Raw genomic sequence first — 25,502 nt, 5'->3', positions numbered from 1 at the left:
TTATTTATTGTATTTGTACTCATTATTAATGAGCATTTTTTTTCATTTTATAGATCTGAATGGTAAAAATGCCTGTTAAGCCCTGACAACAAACCAACAAGTCATCCATACTCCATTATTATTTCTTAATTATTATGTTTTAATTAATTGCATTTATTACATGAAAGGGACATTTTTTGGTCCAATCTGACTCTAAAATCTTTAGACGCCATTATGTTTATGAGAAATTTATTTTCTTTTAATTGTTGAAATGAAAAGTTAAAATTACAATAATGTACAGAATGGTAAAGCAATTTTATTTTAAAAGTATATTGATATATATCAGTATAAATCAATATGTATCAATATTCAATATTGAACCGTGATTAGTTAAGAATCTCTTAGAGCAGTTCTTAGAGATGCAAATAGATTAGATTTAGGAAAATAATGAAATGGAAATCCTTTAATTTGAGCAGTGTGTGTGTGTGTGTGTGTGTGTGTGTGTGTGTGTGTGTGTGTTTGTGCGCGTGGTGGTGGAGGGTGGTAGTGGGCGGGGTTGATATCCCTTTGGGCCCTTGGGTGCAAAGTCCTGATTGGTCAGTTTGTCAATTGGACATATGTGATTTATCTGCGATTGGAAATCACGTGGACTTGACTGCGCGCGCGTGTGTGATGACATTCTATGTGCGTGTGCTTCTCTGTGCGCGCGTGTGTGTGTGGTTGGGATTACTAGAAGCAGGAGGGTCAGGGGGCTTCTGCATATTGTGCAAGAAGAGAAGAGCAGGAAGCAGGGAACCACATTTTCTCCTGGAGGACCACACACGCAAACACACGCGCACACACACACACACACACACCGAGAAAACGTGCACGGATGTCCAGCATGCAGTTAACTCTTTTCTTCATCTGATATTTCCCGGGCCGGAGCTGCTTCTGAACCAGAACCAGGCTGTGGAAACCTCTCACCATGGCAGAAGGTACGAGGAGCGCGTCTTTGAAGATGCTCTGAAAGGAACCGAGAGGTTGAATAGAGAAGAGAGAGAAAAGGAGGGCTGGCTTTCTCTTCCTCTTGCATTGTCTTTCCCTTCCCTTTCTGAGGGGCTGGTGGGTGGTTGTCTATTCAGAAACATCTCTGCACAAGTGCTGCCGTGACTTGGTGTCGGGGGGGGGGAGGTATGTTGTTGTTGTGGTGACGGTGGTGTGGAGGTGTAGAGAGCAGGACCCGGGGCTCAGTGCACTCTGACGCCGGTGGGAGAAGCGGCAGAGAGCGGCGGGATGGGCTCCGCTTCCAACCACAGGTTCACAGGTAGAACAAGCGTTTACTGAGAAATCTAACTTTTAATGTGGTCAGAAGATCTGATTGTCTCGGGTCATCTCCGGAGGAATAACGCGTGAAAGACTTTATTCTCTGTTGCTTCCATGAGAGATTTTATTGCTGAGTGAGGGAATAGAGCCTACATTTTATTCTGAAGGCCTGCAGGATTTTTCATTGTTAGCCTATGATGACTGAAACAATTGATTGATTAATGATTAGTGGATTGCCTGTTTTTATTTTTTATACTTTATTGTCATTAACCTACTTCCTTCAGCATTGGCTTCAAAACCACAGCGTCATCGTGTTTTAACATTATGTATAATTCAGTGCGACCTGTTCTGATGAAGATTCCCAGTCTCCCATTTCCTGGTTATCCGAGAAAAGTTAAATCCAGGGGAACTGGACTTGGTTGAAGAAGCCTCATGGATGAGAGGTGAAACTTCTCCAGCAACCAAGTCCAGCTGTCCTCTGTTCACCTTTTTCCTCTGATACAGATTGTAGGTATAAAACAGTAGAACGGAACAAGAAAAGTAAAATAATGGCGAAAAAAGCAAATGTAAACAATCAGTTAAGTCATTTTTAAACTAAAAAAAAGCCAATCTATGATAATAATCGAACATTTTTCGTTTGTGGACTGTTGGTCAGACAAAACAATTCATTTTTAGACAAGTTAATTGATTAGGATAATTGATAATGTGTAGATTAATTCATAATAAAGTAGTAACCTGCATCAGGTAAATGAATCTGTATTCCTCAGTCCAACTATCTGATAATAGAACTGAACATTAATCCACCACAGGCCTGTTGTGCTTTTATTACGCAGCGTGTGGGACGCATCCTGCACGAGAACCTGGGAGGAGCATCCTGAGATTCACGTATGTTTCGGTGTAGCTATTTACAGTCATCATATCACATCCCTGTCTCTCGTGCAGGAGGGTGTGCGCAGAGCGAGGAGGAGGAAGCGGGTCTGTCCCGGGGCAGCGGGGTCTGCAAGTGGTTCAACGTACGGATGGGCTTCGGCTTCCTGTCCATGAGCAGCAGGGACGGAGCGTCTCTGGAGCCGCCGCTCGACGTGTTCGTGCACCAGGTGAGGCTGATGAGGAGAGTGTTGTGGGCTACTAGGATGGGTGTGAACTCTCACACATCCTCAAACCTCACAGTTTCCTTTCAGATCGAGAGATCTGGATTACAGAGTTGATCAGTTTAATGATGCATGCAGATGATCCCAGAAGTGACTGTGGCTGCATCACACATTTAAAAACCTCTTAAGATTTCATTGAAGGAGTTGAGTTGCACATTCAATTCATAATATGTCATTTTCCCCAGATGGATTCTTTAAATAACATACAAGTGAACATATTACTGTAGTCACATAAACACATCTGAAGTGCAGGGGCCAGTTGCACAAAACACCTTAAGTTAAGATTTTCCTTAAAGTCTGAGTTCAGGTTTCCTTAAGATAAAAACAGTTGCAGGAAAGTATTTAAGGTTTTCTCCATACCTTAATCTTAAATTTCAGGGATTATTTAATGTTACATGGGGAGTTCCCCTCAGAACAACAGGATGAGATAACAGGTATCACAAGTGCTAATGGCAACAAAGCAACCGTCTCCATGGAAACAGTAGAGTTTACAGCTGTAAATCCTCCCCCTTCATCCCATAATTTAAAAAATATAATATATAAATATATTCAGCATTTTCCGATTATTGGTATCATTATTTTGACATTAACAATGCGCTACTTTGGCTCAGATGCAGCCGCTTGTCTTTAGCCAGCACGCTGAGGAATCGAGCAATGTCCCGCCCACTACACCATCTGATTGGTTAAACGTCACGAGTAATAGCCAATCACGCTGAAGACTGTTGTGTACACAGACGGTCACAGATTAGAAAAAAGCTCCGGCTAACAGCGGAGCCGTATGTCGAAGGTAAGACAGCAGACATCACTGAAGACGCAATAAACATCACAATCCTCTACACTGAAGTTACAACAACAGCACACTCTGATGAACACGTTCACCTGTTGGTTCAAGACACACCGAGCGAGAGAGAGAGAGAGAAGCTAGCGCTAACTGCTAAGCTAAAGTAGCTAGCATCTGAGTTGCATCTGCTGAATTTAATGTCGCTGAAAGGAGCAGAGAGCTCTGGGTGCAGGAGCAGAACTAGTGTAAGTTTAAATGTACAACAGGTAGTTAGTCATTGTGATGAAGAAAAATAACGTTAACTGTGCTTCAGACAGAGCAGCAATAAACGCTATCAGTAACAAACTCCAGAGACAAGCGATGATGCACTACACTGACGTCACCACGTCACCACGTCAACGGTCACTAACTACCGTTACTGAAAAGACATTTTACTACGGTAGAAGTAAAATTAAGCAAATTAAATATTTTTAATATTATATGTAATATTTTTGTTTTTGCACACTGAACAAATACAGGTACATATTAGTCTGTTTGCAGTGTAAAAGACCAACAAAAAAAAAAATGAATTCTTTAACTGCGAATAGAATTTCTCTTCAAAATTCAAATGGTCGTAAATACAACATATGAAAAAACCCCATAAGCCTTATGCGATATGTTGACTCGTGCTCTGCATTCGGTCTTTTACCATCACTGCAGTTCAGATTTGACTTTGATCAGAAGTGGATCTTGTCATTAGGCTGCATTATGTTGAGTTTTCTATAAAGAAAAATCAAAGTTTTAGACATGAGTAAGGGTTGAATGAAAAATCTCTCTCCGGAGTAAAGTTAGGTGTAATCCTTCAGAGGAATGTTAGACAGCTGATGTGTTTTATTTGTGTAAAATTAGCTGTAGATTAACACATCTTTAAGTCAACCATGCCAGAGCCAGTACTGCCACTCCCCCCACTCACCTCACCTCACAGACTGGTATTTGCTGTGGAACTTAAAAGGTGTAGGGGATTGGGGGGGTGGTGGGTGTTTGGGGCTCAAACATTTCTTTTTTTAAAAGGGGTTAGAGGCTAAAGCAGAGATAACAAGGCTCATTCCTCTCCCCATCCAGCCCTGCTTCCTGTTATAAAGTCATTAAAGCGTCAGGGAGCCCACCCAGCGCTGAGGTTCAGTCCCACCTCCCATGTGGAGCTTTACGGCAAAGACCTCGTCTCAGGTTTCTGTGGCGCGGTGTTTGCTGTAAATCATCCGATGAAAGAGAGAGGACGAGGGCTCTTTACACGGCTTGTTTTGGGCTTTAGTGAGGTGTAAATTCAGTGTGCAGGAGTTTGATGAAACGGGAGAATGTGGAGTGTGTTGTTAATGACCAATTAAACACAATTGATTTGGGAGCCAAACATGAAAAAAATAGCAAATTAAAATGTCTAAAAACAACTCGACCTATATTCTATATTTTGTTGAGTTGTGTTCTTACATTATTGTTATCAAATTTAGACAAATCTGTGATTTTAATCATAGTAACAGTCTCAGTGTCATTTGGTCGCCTGTCAATGGCGTCTTAGCTCCTATGTGCACGTGTCAGCGTTGATGCAAATTGACTTTTTTATTCAGTTTTAAGCCACATTTTTAAAACACATTTGTAGATCTTGGTGGTTTTCAACTACGTATTTTAACCAGCTGAAGGATTTTAGTCAATTTGTCACCAGGTCTGTTTGTTTTGGAGAGGAGGAGACCTCTGTGGATAATTTGGCTCCCGCTCAAAACTTTGTGAACGATTGGCATGAGTGGTCATTTTCATAATATAGAAAATTTTGTTTTTAGTTTTGCAGTTTTGCACGGTCTGCTCTGCTGTACCTCGGGATGCGACTAATGAAACGATTAACCTCGAAACATTATATTTTGGATTTCGCCCAAGCCCAATGGCAAGTTTTTATAAACTTTGGATAGTTCAAGATTTAAAAGGTGAAATGAGTGTTCCCCTTAAAGTGCAGTATTTTATTGGTGCATGTTTACCTTGTAGTTCTTATTCCCTCCTTGTATTTAAATCAATCGGAATCTTTTACTGAAAGATCAATAGTCCAGCACAGAGAGTTTCTTCTCTCAGGATATAAACTGTATGTTCTTACCACAGTTTCTGTTAGTGTGTGTGAGTGTTGTTGCAGTTCAGTTGTACAGAAACATAATTTCTAGGAGACGTGGTTTCCAGGACTCCTTTTGCCCTCTGTCATTTCCCAGCATCCTCCACAGCGGTGGTCAGCGTGAGACTCGACCAGAGAGACTCAGTGATCGATAGCTTCTGTGGCTGCGTCTCGGTGGTGAGAGGAGGAGGGGTGTGCAGAAGCATTGATGTTTTAACAGGGCTGTCAACAGGAGTGGATCTTTATGAGGGAGGAGGATTCCCTGACGTGTTTCTTTCATCTTTTGCTCTTAAATAATTTCTTTTCTGCTGTCACAAACTCTTACCCAAAAACAGTGGACTTAATGTAAGTTGTCAAAACAGGGAAATATCCAACGAACAGAAGCTGTTCCCACTCCGTTACGTGTCAGTGATCCGTTATCATTTACTACAAAAAAAAAAAGCCCTGTGCATCGAAGTCCTTCCCCGGTTTCTCACTCATAATGGCTGAAAATAATTTACTGAAAATACAAACTTTGTTCTTTCGATAATGAAGGCCTTTAAGGCATTTGTTGACATATTTAAGGCTGGATAACAGCCTCTGTCACTTCTGCTCAGTGTTAATTGTCAGGTGAATGCAAACCAAAAACTAGGTGCTAGCAATGAATAATTTTCCATGCACACACACACACACACACACACAACCATGCAAACACACACACACACACACGCAAACACACACACACGCAAACACACATATTACACCAGATATATGTGTGGAGCGATGAGGAGACTTTAACCTTCTTTGCATTAATGAAACAAACAGAAATGCCATAATTTCTTCACATGTTCCACATCTTTAAAGCTTTGACTGCAGTGCATTTAGCTTTGCCACCTTTGTCGCGTTCTGGAGCTTTTGATCCAATCATGACCTTCATCAGCGGTTGAGAAGTCCTTTGAGTGCTCGGAAAGAAAATTGGCATTTGAGCATCTCCAGTTGTGCTCTAAACGATTTGTCTCTGACGTCCCCATCCTGGCCGTCCTGTGTTTCCTGTCAACACCCAATAACTGTCACTGTCTTTAATCTGCAGAGTAAACTGCACATGGAGGGTTTCCGCAGCCTCAGAGAGGGCGAGGCCGTGGAGTTCTGCTTCAAGAAGTCCTCTAAAGGGCTGGAGTCCGTCCGGGTGACCGGGCCTGATGGAGCACCGTGTCTGGGCAGCGAGAGGAGACCGAAGAGCGCCCAGAAACGACGCTCCAAGGGGGACAGGTGAGTCCACACGTGCTGGTTCAGGACTTTTAAGACGTAGTTCAGCAAAGAGAGACGCCACTCTCTCGCGTCTGTACGTTCAGCTGGAGTCAGGTCAATATGAGACCTGTAACTTCTCCGAGCGATGGCGGTTCATCATGTTGTGGATGAAAGTTTCCCTTACAGATAATCCGACACTCAAACAGAAGATGTTCTGTTGACTGAGTGTCGGCTCTTTGTGGAGCTGCAGGCTCAGCTGGATCAATACACTGTTTGATCTCTTCAGGCTTCTCCAACCCCCCCAGTGCTCCATTTTCTGGCTTTTGTGCCGTGTAGCTTCATCTGTTTGTCACTTTCTTACAAAACAAACGTCATAAAACAATAAATGAAATTAATCAATTAAATGCATGTGACAGTGATAAAGTTAATCCCACATCTTCCTGTCTGGATTCGATCGCAATCACATGTTCAGACTTTCTTCTTCTCACCGGTTCCTCAACACGAATGTTGCAGTCAAGAGAATAAAAGAGTTTGATTTGTAGGTTGAACGCCTTTAAGATCTGACATTTTATTAAGTTCAGCTTCATTTATCATGGGGGGGGTGATAAAATTAATCCCACCGCTTCCTGTGCAGAAACAGTCACCACAGGTTTGATTGCACTCACATGTTCCCTCTTTTTACTCTCAAACATAAATGTTGTATTCGGACGACGAAAGGATCCTATCCGTTTAATTGATAACAGATGTAGGTGCCCGGGAGAGGTCAGAGGTCGCCACCACCATAGCAACAATGGGATGCGGTTGTGCAAATGAGGTGGAGGGAAGGGTGGGAGGAAGGGCAGCGAGCGAGCGGGGGTCATGGGTCAAAGGTCACAGGAGTACTGAAAACAAAGGAGCTCCTTCTGCCACCCTCGTGGCCAAGCTGATCAATACTGAGCGCTGGTGGGGGGCTGGGAGGAAGAGAGGAAGGAAGTGGTTGTTAGCAGTGAGTTGATCCAGGGCTCGGTCTGGGTTTCATCTCTCTGCGTCTCACAGGAGTGAAAGAATAAAGATGAATAGATTCTGTCGTTTTTAACAGATGAAAAGACCGAAGCCGTAGATGCTCATAAGAGCGTCGAACGTGTATCACTCCGCCACTACAATTAATAGGCCCCAGCACACGCAATATATATCCTAAATGTTTGAGCAACATTTGCTAAAAACTACAGTTCCCAGCCGTTTCAGGAAACCATGTATTTGTGAGGTGTTTTTAAAGATTGTGTTTTCAGATGGTCGATGTCTTTATTATGTATTTTTTGGTGTTTTCCAGTTTAGTGTGAGTCTGTGACTTTACACCGTTTCTGTCCATGTGCCGCTGACTGAAGGTTGCTGAAGTGCGTCAGATTAAATGATGAATTCCCATTTATTTCTGTACAGAATAAAGAAATATGACGTGTGAGCGAGTATTACAACTTCACTTATATCAATACTGATATATTTACAACATGCTACTGCTGACATTTTAACTCCTGTTGACAAACATTGTAATGACAACACATTTTTTGTTTTTAAAATAACTTTATTCATAACACTCGTTTCCTACCCACAAAAACAAAACAACCAGGATTACATGACTCAAACAATATGTAAATACATAAATAACAAATCTTAATTATTTCTGTTCTTCTCTTGATGTAAAAATAATTAAGTCAGTGCAGCAGTGATGTTGTGATGGCCAAAATCAATGTGTAAAAATGTATTTATTTACATGGTGCATGTCTTAGTATCAAAGTGAAATCATAATACTCGAGAAAAGTAAAGGTAGAAATGTGTTTATGTGATTGGACAGGCAGCGCTGGCTTCACCTCTCCCCTCTCCGTTTGTTGACTTGCTCGACCACAGATGGAGAGCAGACGGAAAAACCTGGACCAGTAGAAAACCAGATTGTCCGTATACAAAGAAATCAATAGTTTTTGCCGTTCTGTTTAAGTGGCCAGTGTCCCTTTGTGTCACACTGCACAGGGCCAGAGCCTCGCTCGCCTTATTTATCCTGCTCTAATGAATTCACCAACAGGATTTCACTTAGCCGCTGATCATTAGCTCTCTCAGCATAGATTTACTGATGAAATACCCATTTACCTGCGCGATCAGCAAACAGCAACTGTTCTGTGAGATTTATAAATTCATGTTTTGACCCGTTAATCGTGGAATTAGGGCTGGATGATAATTTAATGTTGTCTCCTGCTGACTTCCAGTGGAAGCCTGAAGATGACCGTGTCTGTCGTGCCGAGCGACTCGCGATGAAAGGCTCATAAAAGGAGATTTTTGTTTAGTACGTGGAGCTCAGGAGTAATTAAACATGTTTATGATGGTGTCTCAGTAAAACATGCACAACACCAGAACCCTGGAACTCATCATTAACATTATTAATTACGCCTGTCCACCGTGAAGAAGGCAGATACGAAACAGTGGAACACAGTTCATCAGTTTAATCCGTTTACATTTGCCACGTTGTAATATTTCAAATACATATAAAATATTAATATTTAAAAACGATTTTTAATGTTGTGATGATAATTATAGTCATAGTATTCCACAAAATCTGTAAAATACTTTCACAAGCTCTCAGCAGAAAGCAAGAAAACAGGGCTGTTAATTCAGGTGATTAGTCCCAGTGTGAACGGTGTGTATCGTTGAGGACGAGGAATAGAAAGAAAAACATTCAGTAGGTTTGCATCACAATATAGAAAGACTTCAAAATTTAAAAGACAAATTTGTTCTAATTAGAGCAAAACAACCAACACGCTGATGGCCCTGTATAGTGGATAGTATTGATCTTTAATATGTGAAAGTGTGGATGTGATCACAGGGAGTCTAACTTATAGTGCAGTTACCTGACTCTTCTGTAGCCTGGATGTAAAGAGAGCGACTGTTTCCTCACGTCTGGAGTGATGAGACGTCTTCGTCTTCAGAAGTGGCTTTTTTGGTTAAAAATCAGGGTGAGCACAGGAAAATAAAAGATCCAAGAGTGAATTTATATTTGTATTTTATGTTGTAAGACATAAAATCCTGTGCTGTGGATAAAACTTTGTGTCTGATCTGGTTTTTCCACAAAAAGTTCAATAATCTGGTTTAAAAAAACAAACAGAAAAGAAACTGTGTAAACATCATTAATCCCTTGAGGGTTATAGATCAATTTAATCTCCTCACAGCTGCCAACCGCTGTGGCAGTTCATGTTCAGCTCAGAGTGTGCTGCTCTCTGCTGGTAGAAACCGCCTCACTGCAGATTCATTCACATTTCTAAAGGAGGAAACAAAAAATACTGTTAATGTTGAATAAAACATACGATTTACAATTTTATCAAGTAACTGAAGATAAAGACAAACACAGCGCACGGAGGAATGAAACAGGGAAACATGAAGCAAAGTAGCCCGAGATGTTAAAGCTGCAAAGTACCCACCTTTAACATGCAGCCTCCCTGTATGACATCATATCCAAATAGCTTTAGCCACTGAGCTAGCTAGATAGATGAACTACCAGCTAGCTAGATTATAGCTTTATTTTATTTTTCCAACATATATATGTATATTTTTTCAAATCAAAGGAAACTATTAAATAGTATATATATTATATAGTAAAAAAATTTTAACAAACATGTTAGTATTTCTTCTAAAGCGCTAACCAACGCATGAGATTAACCAGCAAAACAAGCTACAGTTTGAAGTGTAGCCGTGCTATACCGGGGCTTTTCCACTTTTTCTCACAGTTTGAATGAAAGTCGGTGGAAACACTGATGATCTTGATGCAGAAAAAAATAAAAATATCAAAGCTCATGATACTGATTATTAATAAAACAAAGAGGCTTCAGCATTTATCTAAATATAGCCTTCAAAAACCCAAACCACTTCCCACAGAGCAAAATAAATCCGTATAGGTTTTCAACATACCAGGAATTTGCTTTGGTGTTTTGGTGCGTATCAATAAACATAGTAAGAAGAAAAAAAAATGTAAACAAAGATAAAACAAGCCCAGTATACACCCGGTTCTCTGGCCCATATACAGCCAGATGCTACGTCCACATCTGGACCAATCCTGGTGCACACTGAGAAAATCTTCCAGCTGTCAGACAGTACAGGAGGATGACAGGATGGATGACTCTGCCCAGATGTGCAAGTTTATATGGGCCGTGGAACCGGGCGTTGTGTTGGGCCAGATGTTTCAGGCTCCTGTCTGGGTTGTGTCTGGTCTCTGGAAAGAGGAGTGGGTTCAAACTCCTTTTTATTTTTATTCTTTAAGTCGTGGCAAGATTAAACCCTGTTGAAGAAATATTAGAAACTGTATTGCTTCTTTTTTATTTTATACAATTTGTTTAATAGTTTGCAACGTGTTTAATATTATGAGTCTTCTAATATTCTTAATGTTACTAGTTATATCGATAACATGAACATATTAAGCTTGAACTGAAGTTGTAGCCTTTAATTGTCACTCATAATTTTTGTTAATGTCAGTGCAGTTTCATTGAGGGAATGTTCTTTTCATTTTCCTTAAAGTATTAAATGCATCATGCGTAAAGCTGCTGCCACAATGAGATAATTCCTCTTCTCCTGTCACGTTAGGTGCTACAACTGCGGAGGACCCGGCCACCACGCCAAAGAATGCCAGCTGCCCCCTCAGCCCAAGAAGTGTCATTTCTGCCAGAGCGTGTCGCACATGGTGGCAAACTGTCCAGTCAAAGCGCAGCAGCAGCAGCAGCAGCAGCAGCAGCAGCAGCACTCCTCCTCCTCCTCTCCGGCCTCTCAGGGAACAGCTACCTCACCGAGGGATGAGGAAGAGGAGCGCAGTCAGTCCACCCTCTGAAAAACTCAGAGCGAATCATTCAGGGAATACGTGAGATTTATTTTTTCTTCCACTGGAGCACTGCTTATAGAAAAGAGCTACCTCAGGTTTTATTTATAGAGCGGCAGCAAGACGCATCACTGCAATACTGATGTGATGTGACTCATTCTTTCTTTATTTTTACGTGTGTGTGTTTATTTTTTCTTTTTCTGACTTAGATAAGTGTCTTAGCTCTGGAGTGAAACAATCAGACTTACTGTAGGTTCAGCCGTGTAGTAGCGTGCCTCCGCTAACTGAGCTGAAGACGCTAATGCTAAAGTCTCGCTGGTTTTACAACCCTCCGAAAACATTGCACACGTACAGGGTGTGTGGAAAGCTGTTCTGAGTGGCCTGAGGAGGTTTGCAGATATTTGAACCTGCAGCTTTACTGTGATACGAGCAGACGATTCGACGTGTGATTACAAGAAAAGCACAGGTGCGATCGATAGCTGTCGTGATGGCTGCACTCCCTTTAAGTTGATTGCATTAGTTTCACCTGTGCTTGTCCTGCCTTGACAAATGAAAAAATGCGAGACCTATACAACAGTTATTCACACTCAGGAATGAATGTGTTTTTTTTTAATATATGGGATGCATGTGATGTGCATGAGTTCATTCTCAATGGTGAAACTCTGAAACTAACTAAAAATATTAACGTACTGGATATTTTATTAGTTGCACCTCCATAGTCTTAATTAGTCGCAATCCAATATAACAGCTCTGCCGTAACATCTGCTTTTACACAGATCTTAGTGACCTGTGTCTGGAAGGTGTAAGCTCACTTATATGTTTATTATGGATTATAAAGACATAAACATATCGAAAGGTGGTGTCGTACTGGACTACAAAGATGTTTCAAAGGTTTCCTCCTCCATACACACCTCTACAAACACCTCTGAATGTAACGTATTTCAGTACAACACCAAAGAAAACCTCACGGCAGAACAGTTGTTATTGGATTGCAATAGATGGTTACAGAGTGTTTTATCACAACTCGTGAACTCAGAACATTTCCATTTACAATTTATACTTCCCATCAGCCAGCTGGGCGAGATCATTCCTTCGGCTCCGTTGGGATTTGAAGTGGAACTTGAAATACGTGACCGAGTTTCACAATCCAACATGTGAATGTAAAGAGAAAAAGAAAACCGCCAAAGACTTTATTGAAATCTGAAAAATACTGTATTTTCAGGTTTTATAGTGAATATAAATGAATGTCACTACATAAGTGCCATGACCTCCTTGTTCCAATGGGGTTGATAAGAGCTGCTTTATTCCATTAGAAACAACAGTACCTCACCACACACATACCACTGAGAAATAATTCTACTTTTTCTATTAGTGGTGAAAATTTCTTAAGTTGCCATTTCATAATTTAAATTTATGCAAGACCAGTATTGATTGTATGGCAGGCTTTGTCTGCACAACAGTATTAATCCAAAGGGAATGTTTTTACACGTATATATCAGGGATTTCTTCACGTAAACAAGACGTTCTCAGTTGTTGTTTTTTCCTTTCTTTGTTTTCGCCCTCACTAGTTTTGCTGAAGGTGCTAAATGTATATAGATATTATCTTTTTTATATTAACTATTTATTCAGAAGTGTTCCCCTCCTGGTTATATCCCTCTTCGTCTTGGGTTTGGGCTGAAGAGCAGACTGAGAATCTCACAGCTTTAGTTGTTTTGTTTCAACCTGAGCTGCGATTCAGAAAATATCTTTTATACCTCTCAACACCGACACACCTGAGCTGTGCAAAGCCTCGGCTTCCTTTGTACACATGCTGTGCAACGCTTCTGACAAACTCTGACAATTCTATTACTGTGTAATTGCTTGTTGACAGTGTAAATTAATCTACAACTTTAGTGTATTGTCACTGAACAAAAAGAAACAAACCCCACAGCGTCCCAGGGTAAAGTATATTCATTTTTTATCTGTGTGTGTAAAATTACTTTCACTGTGATATCAACCTGCATTCAGTTAATTTAGCATCTTCACTGATGCCAAATGAGCCATGCACTCTTATAGGAACCATTAACTCTAAACACTTTTAGCATGATATGCATTGCATTCCTGGGTAGTTTACACTTTGCTGTTGTAGTTTCACATGTGGATCAGTGATAAAACACAGACAACGTGATATGATGCCGTTATGATATTTAGCTACGATAGCTTGTGACAGCAGAAACTTACTGTAAAGTTGTTGTTTTGTTCTCGTAGCTAAAGAATCTCAAAAAGGTCTAAGTTGCTATAATGTAGCCAAAACATGTAGCCACCTAGCCTACACTGTGATATCAAACTAGCTTTAGCCACAGAGATAGCTTCTTAGATTAGCCACTTAGCTAACCAAATAGGATTTTGGAGTCCATCCCTCAGTGTGTCTTTAGATACACTCCTCCTTTATGTACAGGACTCTGAGCCCCTCTACAGCTCACCCAGTAAACGGTTGTTTCTTGTGTGTTTAATCTACACACAAACACAAAGTCAAAGTGACTAATTCTTTATCTTACGTGGAGTTATGTGCTGTAGCTGTAACTGTAACTGCTGCTGAGCGGACGACTGTTGTTCCTCAAGAAATTATAGATCAGATTTTTTTTTTTTACATTTTTGTTTGTGTTGTGTATTAAACACCCAAGATACAATGTGATAATTAATGAGCTTTTTAGATGCTGGGAGACATAGTTCTTTTTAATTTAGCTGTCTCAAGCAGCTATAGGGGAAACAGCAGGATCTCTCTCTTGGAGAAAAAGCAAAAATATGCGCAGCCTTTCCTCTGGTTGTCTTGCTGCTGAATGACATCTGACAAAATCCAAAATACACCCGGGAATGCAATGGGAAATATATAGATTATTTACATAAAAGTGTACAAACAACCAGGACTACTTTAAAATTCTGTGGGGAAGACAAGTCATCCAAATGAAGATGCCTTCATCATTTGCACTGACGTATTTACTGTTAACAGTCGTTCTCTGATGGACACCAGAACTGGTCGGTCCGAAGTGACACTGCAGCTTTCCACTGACATGTTCCTCAAGTCAAAGCAAGCATGGCACTATATTTTAAATTTAACCTTGCTATTGTTTTTTTTTTTTATTGTATATATTCGGTGTGTTTTTCACAGTATTAATATGATGTCGATGATAAGTCTGCATGATAACGGGCAGAATGATAGATTAGCTTCTTCAGGTACAAAGGGACCGGAGACTGAGGCCACTGGTTGCAGAGCACAGAGGATGTTTGAAAGCATCAGTGTGGATCAGTTTCTGTTTCAGTTCCGTTTCGAGATCAACGTAACGCTCATGCCGCAGTGCAATGGGCTCTGATGTACCATCTGTAATACTCTTACGCAAAGTCCCTGTGATTTGTCTTGTTTCTTGTCGGTTGTGTTGTTTCTTACATGTGACCAAGGCAGAGATTGTCTTGTCAAAAATCTATACCAGTCTACCTCAGATGTGATTTTGGTTTTTAGTGTGGACAGCTTGAGAACGGCATGTCCAAAAAAACCAGTTTTGTAAGTATTGTACATTTTCTTTTGTCTGTTTAGTTGTGTGTTTAAATATTTATTACTTTGTTTATACCTTTCACTTGCATTGTGATATGTGCCACCTAAAATACTTTTGATATCTTTATGCTTTTGTTGTTGCTGACAATTTAATAAGAGAGATATTATACTTAAAACCAAACTCAAGACGTCAGCTTCTTTCCGGGACAAAGAGAAATCTAAAAGAACCGATAAATACACAACGAGGATGTTCTCTGACATCTCTCAAAGAAAACAACCATATCTTCACTTACCAGAGCAGACACACCCACCAGTTTCTCTGCTTGTGTCTGGTTGTCTTTCTGGTTGTGTCACTACAAAGACTGTTTGGATAAAAGCGTGTTGATGTTGACTGTGTGGGTATTTAATTAAATTAATGTGAGTCTTTACTCAGTGCTCAGGGTCATGTGTTCAGATGCTGCAGCCTTATGTAACTCAGTAAATACATTCGTGATTGCACATGGTTAATTGTCTCACTTTGCTGATCTCTGTCTTTTCAGCCTGCAACTGAAATCATTTGTGCTGCAAAACATTGGCAAATTAAAGATCAAAAGTAGAGAAGATTTGTGTTTGTGTCTTGTATCTACACTTCACATCACTCTCTAAAACATTTGGTAAAGTTGCATAAGAAAAAAACTCATAATTCACTCATTATGTTGAATTACAGGTGGGGAAATCTCAACTTGCTTTCAAGAGGACTGAATGTCTCACAGGTGAGTAACTGCGTCTCCAGATTCCCACATATGTTTGAAAGTGCCCGAGAAAGCCAGAACACAATTATACACAGATTTAAATAGTAAATTAATAGTAATCACATAAATCAGGACTAACAATTACAGCCTAGTTAACACACTTCTGTTTCATTATCTCAACAAAAAAAAATTCTAATTTTAAGTTTCTGAAATAATTGCAGGACAGTTGTAATGTATTGCAAAGATTTGTGCAGGTGTTCATGTTATTGTGTCCACTCCCAGTAAGTGACAGCTCGGTTTGAGAGGGAGGACTCACTGCCTGACTATTGAAAAAAAAAAAATGCAAAAAACCACATAAAGCTAGCCACATTTAGCCTAGAACACGACCGGAAGTTTTGTAATTTTCCTTCAAAATATACTTCATGTTATGTCCCCTTGGAGGAGAGGAAGTTGTCAGTGAAATTGTTATGGGTGTAAGTATAGATATGTAACTGTAGAAATAATAAATAAATAACAATAATAATAATAATAATAATAATGATAAAAATAGGCACGTGTGAAATTATGATGATGGAATTTGCCATTCAGGAGCAAAAGGCCTTTATGTATAATATAATAAATGGGATTCCTTTTGGTGTAATTAGACTTTTACAATAGTTATATATAAATGATCAAATTATTATTTGTCCACATGTATTTTGTTTTTTAAAATAACACATTTTAAGGAATGACTCAAAAAATTATTTGTAAAAAAAAAAAAAAGAAAAGAAAAGAAAAAAGGAGTTATGTGGTCCCTTTATTATTTGAAAGTTATGAGGGATCACTGTGGTTTAGCTTAGGCTTGATTTAGTTTGAGTACACAATGATGAGCTAAATGTTGTTATGAAGTCGGTTTTAAAGGAAGTTTTGATATAATTATAATAATAATCATTATTATAATAATTATAATACATTTGGCACATTCTGGAAAATATCATATAATATATAAATATACTATCATCATAGTACTGTGTCTGTCTCTATTCTTTATCAGTTAACAGTGTTTTATTGTTCTTTTCAAAAAACAAAAACAAAAAAAAAAGGGGATCTTATTTTGAAACGCGTTGCCGGAAGTCGTCTCATCCTGTCCACCGCTGCGCTGCACTGCACAGCAGCTGCACGCTCTCACGTCCAGTGTTTGACAAAACCTCCCCGGTTTGACTGTGCGAGCAGAACGTGTGCGGCGGTAATGGCTGCCAGGGAGAGTGAGGAAGACAACAAATGAAAACCCCTGAGAAACGACTCCAAGGTGAGAAGCAGGTACATGTCAACTTTCGCCGCTAGAGACGCAGCTTTAGCGCATTTAAACTATTGTCTCGGCTGCTGTGGTTACTCGTCCACTTGGCTCGCAGGTGTGTGTGTGTGTGTGTGTGTGTGTGTGTGTGTGTGTGTGTGTGTGTGTGTGTGTGTGTGTGTGTGTGTGTGTGTGTGTGTGTGTGTGTGTGTGTGTGTGTGTGTGTGTGTGTGTGTTTGGAGGAATCTGGGTGAATTTCTTGATGGCACACACACACACACACACACACACACGCACACGCACACACACACATGGAGGACAATAAACTGTCACTACCCAGTACTTCTCGTGCATGCCTCCTCTGCGCACCGACGTTAGTTCAATTAAGCAGCGATGAACTTGTTGTAGGTTTAAATTATATAAGCTTGATGCAGACAGACATGTCGGTTGCGCTGGCGAGAGCTGGACTCTTTTGTTAGCTGGTGTTAACGTGATTAAGCTAACGTTAGCTAACCAACAACATCGTCGCGAGCTGACGGTGTTAGCTGTTAGCCTGTTAGCCTGTTAGCCAATCAGCCAAGTGGATGTCTAATTACCCCCGTTAGCATGCTGGCTATCATTCCTTGTGACTGGGAGAAAGCGTCTCTCTTCATACTTTTCGGGGGGGGGATGTTTATCATCTCCTCAGCTGACAGTGTCTAGCATCTTTAACATTCAAATTAAGTTTTCATATTAGCACATTAAATGTCCAGGTATACATGTTGGTATTTAACACTGACACTGTCATTTCGACTGTTTTTGGATTAGCAATTTGAATTCTTGTTGCAATGCTAACTTGTTTTGCTTCAAACTTTTGGTGTTGTTGTTAATGCTGCAGCTATTTATTGCAATTGTACATAATATATCATTAATATGGTTTTGTACAAGGAAGTAGAGCTGAAACAAAAGTCCTTTTTAATTAATTAACTGATGCTGAATCAATAACAAATTTAGCAAAAGATAAATATAATAACTGATAAGTCAATAAAATGTAACATGCTTTATATCTTTCTATATCATCAAAGATTAAATATCTTTGGGTTTTAGACTATTGGTTGCACAGAATTAGTAATTGAAAGATGACTTTAAAATAATCCGCAGATTAATTGTATATCAGAATAATCATTAAAATCTGCCAATACTCTTTACACATTCATGTTTGATTGCTTAATATATTGTTAGGAAACTCATTAGAATATCTGATTTTCAAAAATAATAAGAGGTTTGCAGCTTTAGTGTTGTTTCTTTGGTCTGGCAGGTGGAACGGGATTATATAACGACATGATAAGGATGAGTGACGTCGATTGAATGATTTGACCTCCTCTGGTTGCGTTTGCTTTTCCACACTCCTAGTTTTCAAAGTAAACGTTTGTGTAGTGCGTAGCAGGTTCTGGGACGCATCACTTGCGGCTCCAGTATATGGTGTCATGGAGCTGTGTGTGTGTGTGTGTGTGTGTGTGTGTGTGTGTGTGTGTGGATGTTTACAGTACTGTAGAGGTGCTGCTTGTGTGTGTGTGTGTGGTGATTTATGGGTTCTTCCGTTTTGATGTTTCAGTGGATGAGAGATTCTCTCATGCTCTGCCATCGTATTGGAGCGATACCGAGGGAAACCAGAAGAGATGCCGTTGTGCTTATTTGGGCAAAATTGTGTTTATTCTTCAGGGAACTAAAACACATGTAAACGATCAGAAATACCACCCACCTTCCTGCACCAGCATGCCAATCATGTGGACAGCATTGTGGAGCTGCTCCATCCGTTTGGTCATGTGACACCTATATTTAAACTGTAGGGAGATTATTTGGGTTTACTGAAGGGTTTGATAACGAATGAAAACACACAGAAGAATTTGAAGGGAAAGTGTGTGGAACAGAAGAAAAGTAGTCCACGATAACAACAAGATAACGTTGGATTATCTCCAGTATGTCATTATTGGGAATTCAGACCCTGGAGGGAAAAGAGTTTGTCTATCTTCTGTCGCTAGTTGTCCGTCTTGCATCCTGACTGTGAAACGATACGCTCCTAACGAGATGGAGGAAAATAATCCACATTAATTCTAAATTTCAGCTGAACCTAGTGTCAGACTTTGAAAGTCCAAGTTAGTTGCACTGATGTGGGGATCTTTTGCCCTGGAAATCACTCGGTAGTTTATTGGCGTATACGACAGCGTATCCCTCCACCACGGCTCAGCGAGGAAACACTGTCACATGACTGTCACTTTGACGCTAACACAGACGGCGTAGATCTCACATTAGATTTTAGCTGAACCTGAGAATGTTTTTAATCTTTCTTGGATTGTTTTTTTGGATGTTGGATCCACCAAGTACAGGTCTTATTGAAACACCCTCGTCTGCATAGGTTTGCAAACATCTACCCGTGTACCTCTGCAGAAGCATGACTCCAGTGTTGGCACTTACATTAGAACTGTATTATGAAAGCGTCATGCCCAGGATGGAGCGGAAGAATGATTATAGTGACCAATAACACGAGGCAAAGAGACAGTGCAAGCCGGTGAACTGAAACGTATTTATTGTAGTTTAGCTGCTTAATTCCTCCCGTTTACCAACATGGGCAGCAGCGGTTAAGGTACTTTAAAACCTGTTTTACCACAATTTGCGTCGGGATTTGTTCTTCAGAGTCGTAACTCAGACAAATCTGAACACACAGACATGAAACGTTTATTTTTAGGTTCAATGTGATTTTCTACTTTCCTGTCTCAGATATCCATCGCAAATAAATGTCAATAAATCCACTTACAGAAAAAAGAAAAGAAAGATGCTTCCTGTAACTGCAGAGCTCGCCTGAGAACCATCATGTCATATTAAAAGTTTTCATCAGTGTCCCAGTGATCCTGTGAAGTTGTTACGGGTGTAGTGCAATCGTGAACTGCTAATAGCTAATTCTACACACGTTTGCTAAAGTATAAACAACTACAGGCTGTAAAGGTTTCGCCATTTTATACGTTTCCTGTGTTTTATTTTGAAGTGTTGATCCATAAGAAGATATAATTTGTGGTTTTAGGAACTAAAATCCATCTCAGTGGAAAAATAATACAAAAGCTAACACCTGTGTTGTTTCTCCGCAGTGAGGACTAGGATGGTAAGCAGCCAGCCGAAGTACGAGCTGATCCAGGAGGTGGGGCGTGGCAGTTACGGCGTGGTCTATGAGGCGGTGGTGAAGCGCACAGGGGCCCGGGTGGCGGTGAAGAAGATCCGCTGCCACTCTCCGGAGAATGTGGAGCTGGCCCTGCGCGAGTTCTGGGCCCTGAGCAGCATCCAGAGCCAGCACCCCAACGTCATCCACCTGGAGGAGTGCATCCTGCAGCGGGACCAGCTGGCCCAGAGGATGAACCATGGATCCAGCTCCCCGCTCTACCTGGAGGTGAGGACAGAGAGCTCGCTGGACCCCGGGCCGGGGGCAGGACTCTGTAGTTTAACAGTAGCTCTGCACTGACACCACACAGGCTTGAAAACACTGTTAACGTGGCCCAGCATTCAGGATGTGAGTGGATCTTGATCATGTGATTTATGAGGTCCAGACTGACTTGACTTGTTTGACTTGTTTGACGCCTTCTCCGGTTATTTGAATGGTTTTCCAGCAGACGGGTTGAATAAGTGGATAATTGAATAATAAGGAAACAAAGTCTTTGCTAAGTTTGTGCTCAGTCATAGTGTCAAGTCAATATCAGAGAGACAGAGAGTCAGTTAATTAGCTCCAACTTTAGCTCCCTGTCTTTCAGCTTATATTTGTTTACATTTGGCCATTAAAAGTTAGCAGTTCCTGTTTTCAGCGTATCCGTGGACGTACAGACGAGGCAGGTTTCTGCAGCTCATTTGTAATTACAGGTTAATTCTGTGGCAGATAAATTCATTGTTGGTCCTTGCTACCAGACTTCAGAGGTGTGTGTCCTCCAGGTTTCCATCCCTTTTTCATAACTACAGAAAACAAGCAGCACAGGTACAGAGCAGGTGCGGCTCTGGAGAATCACAATGAGCAGAAATACCTGGGTTTGATGATTCAGATACAAGATTCAAAATGAAACCAAAAGAAAGACATTGCCTCCGAAGCCGCCCAGGCCAAAGCTATAAAAGAAAACCGCAGAATAGACCGGACAGTAATAAATAAAGTATAGAAACATCGCTGTGTTAACGCCGGGCCGTTACCAGGTGCTGCATCACACACGAGACCTGAGAGCTACAGGAGGAAGTGAAAATAAACCTTAAACCTTAACCTTCAAACATAACCATAAACACATTATGTGATGCCCCCCCACCCCCCCAAAAGCCAGATCTTGTTATCGTCTACAGAAAGAGTCTTTTCTGGCGAGACGTCGGGCCAAACATTCCTGTCCACAAGTCGCAGAGATGAGACAACGGCTCGGAGAGGAATCCAGTGACATTTCAGGACGCGTTTGAAAAGCACTGGTCGGTCGACCACATGCCGCCGCGTCTTAAAATAGACCAACGCTGTAATTTCTGTAATGAATTGGAAGCCTGCTTTGATTTACAGACTGTGTCATGATATCTTGTGACATGTCCTAGATTATCGGAGGGATGAAATATCATTGTCATGTTGCTGCTGGGACGGATGACTTGGCAGATATTTTACTGTGACAACATCAACATAAGTGAAGTCAGTGATTTTATTATTTTTCCAGTAATGCAGTGACTCTTGTTACTTAAACTCATTTTGTAGTTATTAATGTCAAAGGTTGCAAATCTGGATGTTAAATATCAGCTCTAATGGAGCCCTGGTTTTGCTGCTGACGGGCACGAGCAGAAGAGCTGGAAGTTTCTGGTTGGATCGGTGTTGTCGGTGTCGCCCACAGATCACATGATCATGCAGCCAGGTCGGAGTAGGAGTCCGGTGGGGGGGGGGGGGGTGTTGGTGGGGGGTGTTGGTGGGGGGTCCCCGTGCCTGTCAACCTGTCTGCAGCCTCACAGGCGCTCTGCCGCTGCTTGATTGTAGTCTCTCAGTGACACGCGGGGCTATTGTCAAAGCTTTCATTCAGTTTTCTGCAGCGTTAGCATTGGACTCGTTCCCAGAACCCCTTTTATTCCAGCTCTTTTTTTTTTTTTTTCATCGCTCCGTAATGTTCCAGTACAGGCCCAGAGAAGAACAAATGATAATAGGGTGGAATTATCTGTCCGCACCGACTGTGGGACAATTTGAATCTATTCTTTCCGGGGGTGGATTCCTCGGCTAATGGCTTATCAAACAATCTGCAGCCATTTGTTTACAGCAGGGATTTCACTAAGAACGGCCTCCTTCACATATTCAAGAGCGTTTGTTTTACCTGTGAAACAGCTGGCGTGTAGTTCAGCCTCACCTCAACTGACACTTCATATAATTTTCACTAACAGAACCGCTTCAACTGGTATTTTAACCGCTGCCACATACCGACTGACTGGCGCTTCGTTTCCCGCTGAGTTTCTCACTACATTCATCTCTTGCTCTTGACTCACTGACAGCCGGTCCACGTCACCTGCTCTCAGCTGCTCTTCACTCTCACTCCTGCACCGGCATCTCGGCTGCATTCATCTCTCAGGAGGCCGTCACACTCTGTCAGTGCTGCTCATCGCACGGCCGGAGAACCTGCAGAGGCCGCAGCCGGGATCCGATCGCCCGCTCGGCTTTTCAGAACCGACGATCCGACATTCACACATGTAAACAAATCAACCGTGCCGTGTCCCCTTACGCTGGTCGACCCTCCCTTCAGTTTTTGGTTCTTAAAGCCACAAATATTTCTCTTTATGGATCAACACTTCTAATAAAAGACTGTAAGAGTGTAAATGATGGAGCTTGAGAGTCTGGTGCAACTGTTCGGTGGTTCAGAATAAAAATCTATGAAACTGCTGCTGGATTCAAATTCCTGATCAATGGTTGTAAAACTTTGCAACGACCTGTTTTTAAGTGAATTTCATGTCGGTTCTTTTGCGTAGTTCAAAGCTGCAGCAGACGGTTTCCGGCCGGCTGGACAAATGTCACGATGTTGGTGTGTTACCATGATTTATCTGGCAGCGGCACGTTCAGACATACGTGGCCTGCAGAGCTCATGTTGACTCGTTTTTCTTCTTCTGTGTTTCTACTGCAGCTGGTGGAGACGTCCCTTAAAGGCGAGATCACATTTGACCCGTGCTGTGCCTACTACCTGTGGTTCGTCATGGACTTCTGCGACGGGGGTGACATGAACGCCTACCTGCTGTCCCGCAAACCCAGCCGCAAGACCAACACCAGCTTCATGCTACAGCTGGGCAGCGCCCTGGCCTTCCTGCACCGCAACCAGATCATACACCGCGACCTCAAACCGGACAACATCCTCATCTCCCAGGCCTGCACGCCGGCCGGGTCGTCCGAGCCCACCCTCAAAGTGGCCGACTTCGGCCTGAGCAAGGTCTGCTCCACCTCCGGGCTCAACCCGGAGGAGCCGGCCAGCGTCAACAAGTGCTTCCTGTCCACGGCGTGCGGGACGGACTTCTACATGGCCCCGGAGGTCTGGGAGGGCCACTACACGGCCAAGGCGGATATCTTCGCCCTGGGGGTGATTATCTGGGCCATGGTGGAGCGCATCACCTTTGTGGATGTGGAGACTCAGAAGGAGCTGCTGGGGAGCTACGTGCAGCAGGGCTCAGAGATTGTTCCTTTAGGGGAAGCCCTGTTAGAGAACCCAAAGATGGAGCTGCTGATCCCCGCCAGGAAAAAGAGCATGAACAGCCACATGAAGCAGCTGATCAGGGAGATGCTGTCGGCCAACCCTCAGGAGCGGCCCGACGCCTTTGAACTGGAGCTCAGACTGGTGCGTATCGCCTGCAGAGAGCTGGACTGGGACACGTGATGGATGAGCACAAAGCGCCACGGACTCAGCCGATCAAGCACATGTACACATCTCATCAGCCACTGTTCACCTACATGGTCACGTAACGGAGGGTTTATTGTTTCGTTTTTGTTTTATTTGAACTAGGGAACAATAACTTTATAGTCATTGTTTGTATCCTGGCTTAAACTTCACCCACTTTCCAAGCACATACAGTCCTCTACAAGCTTTGTCTTTATAATCAAGAGGAGAGGTGTGACACCCGCCGCCGCTGCCGCCGCCGCCGCTGCTGCTGCTCAGAACTGCAGCTTAGTCTCAGGCTAATCACATCACAGCTTCCACTTCCTTCTTACAGAATCACTGGGATGGGATGGAAGAGCGGATCGACCCCAAAAAAGTCCCGGATTCAATTAGAAAGTCGAAGGTCGAAGCGACAGTCGGTGACAGTTTGTCTACAAATAACCATCCTGGACTCGGTGCTAATTGTTACCAAATGCAATATGAGACTTTATCCTGTGATTTTTACTATGTGCATTTATCCAAAGGGCCAATATGAAAACACAGTCGCCTCCTACAAACCGATCTCTGCCTCCTGGTCGTTACCACCAGCATTATCGATACGTGCATCCAGACGCAGACACGCCCTGAATGCTCAGGTAAGAACAACAAAACAGCACGATGGTATTTGTAGACAAACGTCTCGCTAACGAGGTCAGTGTCCCTCAGTCGTCTCGGGAGGGTAAAAAAAAACAAAAACAAACTTTGGTGCTTGAAGATAAGATTTGTCGTTGGTCGTGGGGGGGGGGGGGGGGGGGGGGGGCATTTTTATCACGAGCGTCCGGCCCTGCAGGTGCCTGTGGTTGGTGTTTTTCCTCTTTCTCCTCGGTGCAGACTTCAAGATAAAGACACACCCCTGACCCGTTTAGTAGAATGTATAACGATGAAGACGGGTCACCTTTATTTATATTGAGCCTTAAACACAAACAAACAAACAAACACTTGGTTTGAATGACAGAGCGCTTCACACAGTCGCTGAGGAAGACGCTGGTTTGTCACAACTTGGGCGACTATTTCTCCTGTTGATGATGATGACCCCCACCCACCCACTTTGCCCCGCCTAATTAATTTATGCATGTATGCAATTTGCAATCACAATGGTGGCAGATTTACCACAAGAAGGGGCGAAATCAGCTTCAGCAACCGCCTGAAATTAGAGCTGCGCCTCGGAGAGCTTGTTAGCTGTAGCAAGCTAATGTTAGCTAAACGACATTGACTCTTTGAACCGTGTGAAAGACTCTTAAATAAAAGCCCCCCAAGCCCTGCCCATCATTACAACCTTGCAGGATTTGGTTTCTCTGAGTGTTTACGTGTTGGATCACTCAGCCAATCAGAAGAGAGGCTCAGAGCTACTTAAATAAATCTTCTTATGGATCAACACTTTAAATACAACATTGGAAAAGTGTAAAATATGGGACCTTGGTTCAGCTTTGTGCTGCCTTAATGAGTCATTGTGCACGTTACATTTCCTCCGTGCAGTGAAGTTTTATTACCAGTATTTTGGGTAAACGCACTTTCAGTTTCACCTCCAAGTGGTTTCAGTTTTAGGAACCACTTTTGACCATTTCCTTGCCCCCGTCGGATTTCATTGCAGTAATGTTTCCATGTTCCCTGATGGTGAATACAACGTTATCACCGCCAATAAAAATAGCCTCCACGACTATG

The 25,502-nt window shown here is 42.0% G+C and overlaps 2 protein-coding genes across 3 annotated transcripts; both read left to right on the top strand.

Moving 5' to 3' along the window:
- The first annotated feature begins 946 nt into the window (after positions 1-946).
- On the top strand, positions 947-12,326 carry LOC130184035 (protein lin-28 homolog A-like). The gene is made up of 4 exons (XM_056399795.1): positions 947-956; positions 2,227-2,381; positions 6,414-6,592; positions 11,168-12,326. Exons 1-4 carry the CDS (start codon positions 947-949, stop codon positions 11,406-11,408), a joined length of 585 nt encoding a protein of 194 aa, XP_056255770.1. The 3' UTR covers positions 11,409-12,326.
- Positions 12,327-16,800: 4,474 nt separating this feature from the next.
- Positions 16,801-23,804, top strand: pdik1l (PDLIM1 interacting kinase 1 like). 2 transcript variants are annotated; one of them, XM_056400051.1, is made up of 3 exons: positions 16,801-16,944; positions 20,052-20,347; positions 23,061-23,804. In XM_056400051.1, the coding sequence occupies exons 1-3, from the start codon at positions 16,917-16,919 to the stop codon at positions 23,799-23,801; spliced, it is 1,065 nt and encodes a 354-aa protein (XP_056256026.1). In that variant the 5' UTR covers positions 16,801-16,916; the 3' UTR covers positions 23,802-23,804. The 2 variants fall into 2 exon arrangements, with proteins under 2 accessions (XP_056256026.1, XP_056256027.1); XM_056400052.1 differs by having other exon boundaries at positions 16,851-16,955.
- Positions 23,805-25,502: the final 1,698 nt, after the last annotated feature.

Source organism: Seriola aureovittata, chromosome 16 (genome assembly GCF_021018895.1).
Source record: "Seriola aureovittata isolate HTS-2021-v1 ecotype China chromosome 16, ASM2101889v1, whole genome shotgun sequence".
NCBI lineage: Eukaryota > Metazoa > Chordata > Actinopteri > Carangiformes > Carangidae > Seriola > Seriola aureovittata.
Note: the sequence above shows the minus strand (reverse complement) of the source record. Positions and strands in the feature narration are given on the sequence as shown.

What these genes read in the sequence shown, in the direction of transcription:
- pdik1l (XM_056400051.1), top strand. Translation starts at nt 16,917, where the DNA reads ATGAAAACCCCTGAGAAACGACTCCAAG. An exon ending in CCCTGAGAAACGACTCCAAG is followed by an intron (nt 16,945 to 20,051) that starts GTGAGAAGCAGG and finishes GTTTCTCCGCAG; the next exon opens with TGAGGACTAGGATGGTAAGC. An exon ending in GCTCCCCGCTCTACCTGGAG is followed by an intron (nt 20,348 to 23,060) that starts GTGAGGACAGAG and finishes TTTCTACTGCAG; the next exon opens with CTGGTGGAGACGTCCCTTAA.
- LOC130184035 (XM_056399795.1), top strand. An exon ending in TCGACGTGTTCGTGCACCAG is followed by an intron (nt 2,382 to 6,413) that starts GTGAGGCTGATG and finishes TTTAATCTGCAG; the next exon opens with AGTAAACTGCACATGGAGGG. An exon ending in CGACGCTCCAAGGGGGACAG is followed by an intron (nt 6,593 to 11,167) that starts GTGAGTCCACAC and finishes CTGTCACGTTAG; the next exon opens with GTGCTACAACTGCGGAGGAC.